The sequence below is a fragment of the Chelonoidis abingdonii genome, chromosome 7, assembly GCF_003597395.2.
Source record: "Chelonoidis abingdonii isolate Lonesome George chromosome 7, CheloAbing_2.0, whole genome shotgun sequence".
In the NCBI taxonomy this organism is placed as follows: domain Eukaryota; kingdom Metazoa; phylum Chordata; order Testudines; family Testudinidae; genus Chelonoidis; species Chelonoidis abingdonii.
Genome location: NC_133775.1, coordinates 46,636,892 through 46,649,450, shown reverse-complemented (window position 1 = coordinate 46,649,450; position 12,559 = coordinate 46,636,892). Strand labels below are relative to the sequence as shown.

At 39.2% G+C, this 12,559-nt stretch overlaps 1 protein-coding gene across 4 annotated transcripts in view; it reads right to left on the bottom strand.

Annotated features, from left to right (window-relative positions):
- The window catches only part of KCNT2 (potassium sodium-activated channel subfamily T member 2), a 289,822-nt gene that overhangs the window by 213,287 nt on the left and 63,976 nt on the right, over positions 1-12,559 (bottom strand). For all 4 annotated transcript variants that reach the window (XM_075067853.1, XM_075067855.1, XM_075067854.1 and 1 more), the window contains exon 3: positions 5,747-5,846. In XM_075067853.1, the coding sequence (XP_074923954.1) occupies positions 5,747-5,846 (100 nt within the window). The remainder of the gene's footprint in view (positions 1-5,746; positions 5,847-12,559) is intronic.

Sequence of the window (12,559 nt, the reverse complement as noted above, 5' to 3'; positions counted from 1 at the left end):
CCTCATAAATCCATGGTATGCCCATGTCTTGAATACTGCATGGAGAGTTGGTCACTCCATCTCAAAAAAGATATATTGTAATTGGAAAACGTTCAGAAAAGGGCAACAAAAATGATTAGGGGTAAGGAACAGTTTCTGTATTAGAAGAGATTAATAAGACTGGGAGTTTTCAGCTTCAAAAAGAGATGACTAGGGGGAGATAAGATAGAGGTCTATAACATTATGACTGGTGTGGAGAAAATAAATAAGGAAGTGTTATTTACTCCTTCTCATAACACAAGAACTAGAGATTACCAAATGAAATTAATAGGCAGCAGGTTTAAAACAAACAAAATGAAGTATTTTTTTTCACATAATGCAGTCAACCTGTGGAACTCTTTGCCAGAGGATGTTATGAAGGCCAAGACTATAACAGGGTTCAAAAAGAACTAGATAAATTCATGGGGGATAGGTCCATCAATGGTTATTAGCAAGGATGAGCAGGGATGGTGTCCCTAGCCTCTGTTTGCCAGAAGCTGGGAATGGGCAACAGGGAATGGATCACTTGATGATTAACTGTTCTGATCATTCCCTTTGGGGCACCTGGCATTGGCCACTGTCAGAAGACAGGATACTGGGCTAGATGGACCTTTGATCTCACCCAGTATGGCTGTCCTTATGTTCTAATGTGACATCACAGAGTGAAGGGACATGCATTCCCCGGCTGGTTAATTATTAGATATTTAGAATCAAAGAATAAGTAGTTTTGGCAAGGCCCAGAGAATTACCATACCTTGCAACATACAAATATATCGCAGTATGTGAGTACAGGAGTATCTAAGTGTACCTTCAAGCAATGAATACTGGGGTGATAACTGCCTACCTCATCTTTTAAAATGTAGCCCATATCCAGAAGTAAGATGCTTGCATATGCTTTACAGTATACTCATTTAGCATCACTAATTCATTAGATTTCATACAAAAATATCAGCAGCTTAATCATACCAGAAGCTATCAGTAATTTTTAAAATATCTGTTCCTTTTTCTTGCTTTTGTTTCTCTTTTACTAGAAAATTGCAGTAATTTAACCTGGACTCTGGGTCTAGAAAGCAGAAATGTTTGGGCTTCATGTTATACCATATTGTTGTAAGAATGGGCACCAGATAGAAAATTATTCAAATATAATCATAGGAACTTTGTTTTACTTTTAAAAAGGCACCTGGTGCTGCTTTTCCAACTACATTCTTTTATATTTTTTAACTTATTGGAAAGGATGTACATTGTTTTCCAACAGTAATATGCCTAATGCATGTATGTAAATACAACTTGTTTGGTTTATAACTTGAGAAAGATTTAGAAATTATTGTTTCCCCATCCATATTTCTCATTTTCATGCAGCTCTCTGTTTTTACATTACACATCGTTCTCAGCTTCTAAACTTGTGCCGTTCCCCATAGAGGAATGAGATTTAAGAGAATAACTCAACTATAAAAAATAATAGTTGCACTGTAATTAGGTTTTAGGAAGTTTTTGCACTCAACTACTTAAATTTAACAGCTTGAAGGATCTCATGGATCATGCCCTAAAAGAGCACTTTCTATGTTTGAGAACACGTATCATCAATTTACCAAAATTATTCACATCATGAAATAAACTGCATGTATTCATAAATGACAGAGTGAAATATACAGTATGTTTCTACGCTGTTCCACAGCGGGCATGCTGGAGCAAGAAAAATCAGTAGAGAGCTCATGATGTAAATTGCTGCCACCAGGATCTTTGGAGCCTTTCATAAATATGTCCCCATCTCATTGACTGGTTTTTATTATTCTGACAGCCTTTATCTATGCAGTAGAGATGGGGAGGGTAGAAGAGGGGCACACTCATCCCTTATCTCTGGATAGCAACAAGGAAGTAAGATAGGCTAGATCTCCTGGATAGTCAGGAAAAGAAAGGATTGAAGGGGGATTGTTTCTATTACAACAGTAATAGACAAAAGCTAAATTTATTGCAGTAAGAAATAGGCAATAGTTAAAACAATCTGTCTGTAAAGAGTTAAAATCAAACAATAATATAGCCATTACCAGAACTTAAAAGAGCATTAACTGTGACTGGTTAGAGTGGCAGTTGGAGACTTTTTGGCTCTCACAAAGCAAACACTTATGTTTGTAGGTAACTTTACTTATGGTAGTGGTGAATGGTACTACACACATTCATGTAGCTAAACACATTCTTGAGTTTTTGCAGGACTGTGACCTTAGACTGTGGTGTAACTTGCAATTTTCTAATGGCAAGTCAGTGCTACATCAATGCAGTTGTGCCACTGTAGCACGTCTGGTGAAGACGTGTTACGTCGGCAGGTGAGCGTCTCCCACTGACATAGCACCAGTGTAGATAGCACTTAGGTCACTGTAACTTGTGTTGCCCTGCCGGGGGGTGTCTTTTTCACACCTCTGACCGACATATGGTACATTCTCTTAAGCAGTAGTGTAGACCAGCCCTAAGTTTCTGCATAAATTGCAAATGTTGTAACTAACAAAGAATAGTGATGTTTGAAATGTAATTGAGATCATGTTGATTCTAATGTGATCCATAGCTATGCTCGCACACTAACACTATTAGATTTGGAATTGTAAGTTACAGATTCTAGTTTATAGCTCATCATTTCTTTCTGCTTTAATTTTTTCAGTATTTTCTTCTTTTCTTTTTATAAAACATTCCAGTTTTAGAACTTTAAAAAATGTTCACTGTTGACCTAATAGGGATTAATTTTACTGCCATTAAGTGAATAATGAAACTGACTTCATTTAGTGTACCGTATGGCCTATAGGCTACAGCTCACAAATTTTCTGCTTAGCATTTAGTCTGATGAATGAGAGGGAAAATCATGGAAACTGGATTAGGAAGTGTGGAAGGATTGAACAGCAGTTTTTCCCTCCATGAGGATCCTGTGCAGTGGGGGATTTGTGTAATGAGAATGGAGCTAGAGATGAGCTATGAAACACAGTATGTTGTTGCCCCACCCCTAACCTGTCAGGTTTTCAGTGTAAATCCATGTAGGAGATTATGTTCATCTGAATGCCTCTCGCCAGCTCTTTGCACCATGGCTGCAGTTATTGGGGCACAAGTACTAGGTGCAGGGCTGATCAAAAACTTCTATCAACTTTTTTTAAAAGGAAAACTGGATTTTCAGCTAAATGCACACTTTCTGCACAAGTGTCTGCTTTTCTAAGATATTCATCGGGAAATTGAAATTCAAGAATGTGGCCAAAATATTTGTTTGGTGTTTTTCAGCAAAAAGTCAGTTTTCTACAGAGGAAAAATCCCAAATTCCACCAGCTCTAAAGTGGGAGGTAGGGAAGAAAGCTAGGAACGTCAGAGCTGCTGGGGAACTGTGCTACTAGGGTGAAGAGTCCAGAGCGCGGATCCCCTGTGCTATTGCTCCAGAATCCATGGGTGTTTTCTCCATAGAAGACACTGCCTCATCAGTTATTGGGAGTGGACCACATCCACCCTGACTGAATTGGCCCTGTCAACCCTGGTTGTCTACTTGTAAGGTAACTCCCTTCTCATCATGCGTCAGTATATTTATGCCTGTATCTGTAATTTTCACTCCATGCATCTAAAGAAGTGTGTTTTTTACCCACAAAAGCTTGTTACCAAATAAATCTATTAGTCTTTAAGGTGCCACCAGACTCCTCATTGTTTTTGTGGCTACCCTGATACTTGAGGCCCTAAGTTGTGCAGCAACATCACAGTACTGCTGCAGTGTGCGTGCAATCATTCAGCCATTGTTATGGTTCATAAAGTGGAGAAGGGGAGCCAAGCAGAGAAAGAAACAACTGAAGCACTGTTTTACATGCAGTAGGAGGACGTTGCCAGGAGTGGGGCTTCATGACTCAATATCTTTAAAGTGCTACTCCTGGGACAGGCTCTAGCTACAAATAGTTCCACAGCCCCACTCTATTATTGCACAGCTTAGAACAGGGGTTGGCAGCCTCTGGCATGTGGCTCGCCAGGGTTAGCACCCTGGCAGGCCGGGCCAGTTTGTTTACCTGCCACGTTGGCAGGTTTGGCAGACCGCGGCTCCCACCACTCTCATTGGTGCGGGCAAGAGATGTGCTGGTCGTGGCTTCCCGCCACCCCCATTGGCCTGGGACGGTGAACCGTGGCCACTGGGAGCTGTGGTTGGCTGAACCTGCCAACGCAGCAGGTAAACAAACTGGCCCGGCGCACCAGGGTGCTTACCCCGGCGAGCCGTGTACCAGAGGTTGCCGACTCCTGGCTTAGAATGTCTGCATGGTGGATACCTCCTCTTGCAAGTCATTCCCTGCTCTTTCAAAGGCAGTAGATTCAGGTTCTCTGCCCATCTTCCCAGTGCATGCTCCCTGCTTCCTCACCTGCCAGTCACCCTCCCACTGTGCCCCTAAAATGATGGATATGGTTAGAGATGACAATTTCCTGCAATATCCTAGACAAACCTTACTGTATAACATTAAACCAAGCTGTATTGAATTAAGTTCAAATATTTTAGGAATTCATTGTATTAAAAATGCAAATGTTTACATATTATTGTGTAATATCTCCAGGGGGGGAGACATAGCTAGCATAAACCCTGGAAAGTGTTATGACCTTCAAAAGATTTTTGGAATTGTGTGCCAGGCAAGAATGAACACTTAAAGTTGAGTGAGTTTCCCATGAAGTCTCTAGGGGAGTGGTATGCAAATATACTCCCCCCACTTATGCAAGAACTCAGCCTTATCAACATTCGCCTTGAGAACGGGACTTTTGTCTGCTGATCATCTGTTACAAGAGGACAAGACCAGAGGCTCAAATTGTATAAAAGAGTGACTCCTAGATTCATAGCGTTGCTTGTCCTGAGCCAAGGTTGTTATGAAGTTGTAACCACAGGAAGAACTCCTGTGTAGAGTTTGAAGGATTGACTCATATCATAGCCCTTGCTGGAGTGAGGGTGATCTCTGGTAAGCTTAGATTCTTTTATTGGATTCTTTTATTGTTTTAATGTTTTCTCTGTTATGCTTTCCCATTAAAAATAAGAAGCAGCTTAGGAAAAGTTGTGTGGTAACTTATAATTGTGGGCAACTATGTTGCTTAAAACCTTTGAAGAGAAAGCAAAGCAGGTCTACTTAGATGGTTTGACTTGCTGGGGAACTCACAGTGTAGGCAGGGAATTGTGCAGCCTGGAGAAACCCTGGTCAGGAGGGGGAGAGAGATGCACATCTCAATCCAAGAAAGATGCAGGCTGAGGAGCCAGAAGTCTGAGAGTGGGTACCCTTGGTGGACCATGAAAAGGGAATAGAGGTGCAGTTGCCCTGACCTGTGGCAGGGTGTACAAGTAGAGGAGTTGGAATACGGCAATGATTTATTCATTGTGTCATATACATTATAAATCAATCTGAAATGTTATACAGTAACTTGGCAAAAAGATATGGGCAGTGGCACAGCTACATCATTCCACAGAGACTATTACACAATATGAACAAATATACAGTAAGCACTTTCAGTAATAAGGAGCAAAATGCTTTTGATTGAAAGAAAATCATATTACATTTTCATTGGATACTTTATCATATTCACTCAGACTGGATTAGTTTTGCAATTCATGCCGCACCACAACCATCTATAAACTCTAAAACGAAATCCCTGTTGACAAAACATCAAATATTTATAAGCATCAAGAATGATTGATCCGTTTCATGCAATATAAGTAGTACTTTGAGAGAGCGAATAAAAAAGAAAATCTTACCATCCATGTCCTTGTGTAGGATCATCCAGGAGCACTCGAATTATATATAACAAACAGCTTAATAACTTGAGAGAAAAATTGAACAATCGTATTCTGAGACCTGTTTGATGAAAGGAAAGAAAATACAATTTCAGTTTCTTTAGATTTTAATTCATGTTTAATGTAAAACTACTTAAAAGGAACAAGATATGCCTTCAACTCAAGTCAGAGAACTTGTGATGACAAGTATAAAAATATTAATACCTGGAAGTTTTTATGGAATAGCTTTGTGTAGGGAATGTATTATTATTGTCCAAATGTCTAAAATATTAAACTATATTAAAGTATTGATAAAGTGGCACAAAAAGTCAGAAAATGTAAAAACTAATACCTGGGAAACTTTAACTCTACTCCTTTGTGTGTGTACACTGAACTGTACTGCACACAAGGTCTAAAATAATGCAGTCAAACATAATGCAGTGTCTTCTACAAGCTCAGGACCCAGTTAGGTAATACGTTCCATGTGGGCAGATGCCCGCACATGTGCAAAGCCTCTTTGAAAATAAAGAGGCTCGACGTAAGCACAGCATTTCCTGCTCTAAGGGTCCAATTGAAGCCAATGGAACCATTGACTTAATGGTCATTGAATCAGACTCGGAGCTCATTGCAGCATCAGGACGAAAGATATGTATGTGATCTTGTAATTAAAGAGAATAATAGCCTTAATTGCACAAGTGTAATTTTTTTTACATTTAAAACTTACAATAAAAAAAAGTTACTAGTAATTATACTAATAGTCACTGTTGGCAAAGGCAAATGGGTAGAAAGCAATATGATTAGCAACCATTAGTAAATTGTACACTTGTAGACTGAGTCTCCAATCTTGAATGCAGAGTTCTGTTGATGGATGTGAGCTCACACGGATCTGACTGCAGGAGCAGAATGTTAGTAAGCACCAGTCAACCATAGGATAACTAGTGTCTGTCACTGTAAGCTAAGACACCAATTCTTCTAGCACTTATGCATGTGAATAGGCCCATTGTACTGAACAGAACCAGTCGTACGTTTGCCTTGTTAGGGCCCAATTATGTTTTTCCATACCTATGTGTGCTTGTGTGTATACATACTTCTAAGAGAAGAATGCAAGATCTATTTATTGAGCATAACTCCCTCTCTCCCCTAGACCAGTGCTGGAGCCCTCATGCATTTCATCAACTTGTGCTTTTGGGGGAATTTGCATTCAAAGTGAACATTAAGTTAAAGTTTCTAAAAATCATTCCTCTCTTCAAAAAGTAGAATACTTAATTACTGAAAAATTCAGAACAGTTTCTACTTTAACTATATCTTAGAATCTGTGTATGAGAAAATAAGGATTTATAATGGAGCACTGTTTGCTACTTTAACTGTGGAGATACATTCATGTTATGAAGGTTAAATTAGCCCCTTTTGAACCTGACATTGGTAAATTGGGGGTTAAAACCCCACTCTAGGTTCCCAAGAAGTGAGAAGTCCTACAGCTGTGACCAGCAATTAGACTTGTAAACATTTATCTAGAGACTCCTGCTGTCTTATCAAATCTAATTAACAGCAGACTCTTGATTTCCCCAGAGCAAGGAGAAAGGAAAGAAGATATAACCAGAGGCTGAGAGGGCTGAGGTATGTGCGTATTCATTGCTGTGTTGTAAGTTTTACTTTTTTTCTTTTTGAACTGTTGCTGAAGGAAGAACTTCTTATCTGAACTAACCCTTTTGGGGAAATCTGCATAAGTAGGACTAGCTGCTATGCCAGCTGGGCTATTATAAGTAAGCAAGCAGGTGTGGTGAGAGAATAAAGGGCATTTTTGTATTGGCCTCATCTGTCTAGTTCTGTTAATGAAACGCAAAGGTCTACACTCTGTAGTTTTGTGCTTTTATTTTAGTAAATGTTAATCTCTGTGTGGAACACATCTGAATTTCCCTACTGATAATACAGCAACTTTTAATCATTATTTGAAGTCATATTTTGGTTATAAAAGGTAACTAGATTGCTTGACATTATCTGGGAGCACGTGGACAGTAGCAATGTAAACTTCCCCCAGGCTGCTCTGCAATGCACCTCAAATGTGACTTAGAACAACCCACTAGAGTTCATGCTTAAAGATCAGCTCAGGCACATTTGCAGAAGCCAGGCCTTGGAGTTCACAGTCTTATTGCCAAAAAATCAATCTTCTAAGCCTCCCATAAATCAGCTTAGAAAATAAATGCTAACTTGGTCATTGGTCTGTGTGATGGGTTGAATCACAGAAATCCACTGGGAGCTGCCACCTGATGTGCCAAGGTTACTTCTGCCCCTGCTTTCCTGCCCTGGCAGCTTAGGACTTTAGTGCCCTGCCTGGTCTGAGCCAGACTCACTAGCCTGCTGCAAATCCAGACCCAGGGTCTGAACCACGTCCCCTAACAGCTGTAGGCTTAACTGAAAGCAGCTTACAGAAGTGTTCTTGTATTTAACACTCAGATGCCCAACTCCCAATGGAGTCTAAACCCAAATAAATCAATTTTACCCTTATAAAGCTTATAAAGCTTAATACAGGGTAAACTCATAAATTGTTCGCACTCTATAACACTGAGAGAGAGAGGTGCACAGCTGTTTGCCTGTCCCCCCCGCCCAGGTATTAGCGCATACTCTGAGTTAATAAGTAAAAAGTGATTTTATTAAATACAGAAAGTTCAATTTAAGTGGTTTCAAGTAGTAACACAGAACAAAGTGAATTACCAAGTAAAATAAAATAGAACACGCAAGTCTATATCTAAGAAACTTAATACAAATAACACCTCACCAGTTTCAGTAAGCTTCCTTTTACAGCCTAGTCTCCTGCTAGTCTGGGTCCAGCAATCACTCACACCCCCTCTAGTTATTGTCCTTTGTTCCAGTATCTTTCAGGTATCTTTGGGGGTAGAGAGTGAAAATGTGTCGGTGAAAAAAACATGAAATCACTATACAGAGCTGTCAGCTCCACTGTCTCTGGAACAACGCAGGCTGCAGGGTTCACTGGCATGCAAAACGGAGGAAGCACACCAGGGCACAAGCCCTTTGTCATCTCCTACTTCACTAAGGAGCATGGAGATGGCTATTGCAGCAAGGGATAGAGCACAGCTAAGACTCTCAGAAATATGATGATTTAAATTGTATCTCTTATGCAGTGTTTTCCTGTAGAGTTTCTATGGATCCTGAGGTGGAACTTATTCTCTTATGGCAATCCCACAAGGGATAACAATGCCGCTTGTACTCCTCCTGGAAGTGAATCTTCTCCCTGGCTTGCAACTGATCACAGAGTCGGGGGCTGTTTTTTACTAGCACCTGAGCTGGTAACTCTACTTGCTTAATCCAGTGTTTCTCCATTCCAAGACCTAAAATATGCTACTTCTCTGACCTCTGTCCTTTTCTAGTAGTCATTAATAATTGTTTAGTCTAACTATTTTCTTGTGTATTGTGGGGTGACAGTGTTTGAATACCCACTCTAAAACTAATGGTTTTGGAATTCTTCATGTATAAGGTTGACTGGTTTCTTGCCTGACTGACTTCCTCTTTCAACAGATCAGGTTTTGTGAGAGTGTTGTATGTGTGACCAATAAGTATTGCTTCCAGTACTTGGAAGTTTATCTATTTCAAGACACTTGAGTGATAGTCTATAATTTGGTAAATATTACCTAGATAAGCTTATCCCAGAGTTCATTTGGTATAGTTAGGTATTTGAGTCTCTCCTCTTGTTGATGCTATTGACTGCTGGCGTAGTTAAACAGAGGGCCTGGTTCTCCAATGCTTTGCACTTTGAATAGTCAAGCACATTGTTAATATTTTTTTATTATCATAGCACCCAGGACCTCTAGTCAAGGACCAGGACCCCATTGTGCTAAGTACTGTACAAACACAGAAGAAAAAGATGGTCATCTGTTTAAAGTGGGTGTGAAACACTGTTCTCATTGAGTACAGTTTTACACTCTTTGCACATGTCTAAATGGCTAGCCAATGTTCAGGTAGTAAAGGATTAGGCCCAGATTTGTGTCACTATGTCCAGGAGTTTCTAGTTAAAACATATTTTTCTAGTCCTAAATGTCTTAGTGGAATTATTTTTAATCTCTTTTCTCTATGTGAAATGGGTTACTAGTTTTCATTCTTTCCGTTCCTTGAAACATCACTGTAAATCTACTATTCTTAAATTTCTCTTTGCTGGTTAACTTTTTTTTTATTTCTAATTTTAAATGCTGTCAGTACCGCAGTATGGTTTGTCTGACTGGATTTCAGTTCTTTTTTTTTCCCCATTCCTAAACAGATTGTCAAGTAGCACGTGTTTGCACAAAATGTCTTTATCTATGCTATTTTGACACTGGTGTCTGACATTTATATTCAGCAACATCAATCATCCACTATTTCATCCAATTATTCATCGTTTTGAGTGACGTGATTATGATTTCATTGTCTCTGTAACCATGGTATCACCCTTTGGCTTAAAACAAACAAACAAAAAATTGATAACTGTGGTCCACAATCTATTTATTTCATTAAACAACATAAATGTATAAAATGTTGTTGTTACCTAAGAAAGGCACAAGTAAATGTGTGTTGAGATTGAGAAGAAGTGTTTGTATAGACGACCACATTGTGCTGCGTTGGTATTGCTTGTGACGCAGGTTTGGAAGGATCAAATGATAACGTGACAGAATTTATAATGCTCCACAGACATTTTGGAGACCTCGGGCCAGATTTTAAATGGGGTAAAATAACTTAAATGGTGTTATATCAATTTATTGCAGCTGAGGATCAGGCCTTATTCGTTTAGCATTGTCTTTAAGTATTCCTTTAAATCTTTCATTTGTATCCGCATCATTTTTCCATACCAATGACATGCTCTGAGGTAGGGGGTTAATTAGTTTGGAGTATGGCTCTTGTGACAGGTTTGGTGTGAGCTTTCCCATAACTCTCTTGCCCATTTCTGTTTTTAAGTGTAGCCACTTCCAGAGCAGGTGGCTTCAGGTCTTACTTCAAAACATAGCATTAATAAGCTTCCCGGATGTGGGTATTTCATTTCCCCCCACTGAATTGAAGCGTCATCTGTTTTTTCTCTCTGAGACTTTTTTAGGGTGTGATCTTATACTGATTCAACTTGCCAGGTACAAGCAAGTCACAGCAACATGTCACCACTTCTCTGTCATTATGTAGCTGGCTGACACTCTGCTGTATTTACTGTAAACCTTGCATGCATTTTCTATGTGGAAATATTGATAACTAAATTTTGAAGCTGTGTGAAATATTATGATCTTATTTTTGTCAATTTACAGAAATATTTGACAAATTGGGGCAACTCTGAAATGGTTGACACATCATGCCATGTGTACTGTATATTATTTGGATTAGGGTAACTGAGTATTGTGTAGAAATGCTTAAAATTTAGAACTATATTTATTGGTCACATAAAACATACATAATTAATCAGGGAACCAGAACTAGCTAAACCTACTCCATGAAGTCTTAAAAATTAGTAGCAGCTACTCAGAGGGAAAAGATATATTTTGTGTGCGCTCTGGGCCGTTCAGAAATCTGCATCTGTGATGATCCTTGCTGTAGTGTATGACAGGAGTGTTCTGTGTTCCCACTGAAATCCACCCAAAACTCATGGTGGGGTGGGTAGGGGGGAATAGAGAAGCCATCCTTGGCAGCTCCCTGAAACACCAAATGGGACAGCAAATATGCCACCAGAACTGTTAGAATGAGTAGCAGGATACTAGTCTTCTCCATCAAAATACATCAGTACAAGGGATTAGGGTTTGCTGTGTTTCTGCCATAGGGCTGTTTCGTTGGGGAGGATTTGGATAAAAACAGACCCCCACATGTCTTGGTAAGAGAGTTTAGCTAATCATATTAACTCTTGTACTTTTTGTGGTTTTCTATATCACTGGACTGATAACTTTGTCAAACCAAAACAACTTGCCAAAATCAACCCGAATTCACAAAATGTTTCAGTCAATCCAAATGTGTTTATTTTTGCAAATATATATATATAAAATTTCCTTCCTGCTCTAGTGAGTAGGAAAATAAATGATTACGGGAGCAATTGAAGAGCCAGGTTCATAGGTGTCTAACAATATTAATTATGTGGAAATATAGTGATGCATTAACATGAGAATTGGCATCAACAATGTAATCAAACATGCAAGCAGGAGCTTGCGAGCAGGACAACTGAAACAAAGAAATGGGGGTGCGGAGCGGTGAAGGGAATGGAGGATTAAAATAATCCAATAAATCCCCTATCAGTAACACTTTAAATATGGCAATCTATCATTATCATAAGTGTACGGGCAAAGCAATTCCTTCTTTGCAACATGCCCAGAGACTAGTTAACATACAATCAAGGGAGTATAGGAGATTGTGTTACACATATATAACCTCTTCTTATATAAAAAGGACTACATACACTTTACACAGGGAACAAAGAAACATTCTCTATTGCCCTAAGTGAGCCCTATTTCCTGGAACCCTAATCTTAATGCAAGTGTCTTTCAACATGTCTATTTTTTCATAACTATATTCCCAATTTTCTGGAATCTGATGCTTAATTTAACTAGTTTGTAAACTTCCAATTAGCTGCCAGAAACATAAATTTGGTAAGTGTCAGGATAATGAAAACTGTCTTGATCTGTGAATTGAATTGAATACCAACTAGGTTCATTTGCCTGTACCCAAAAGGCTATGTATATAACTGGTAAGTATGCCATGTCTACCAAATATGTAGGAATGTTTCTGCAGCATTGCTACACAAGCAAAAAAGCAGATAGTTTTGACATGAGCTGTGTGCATTAG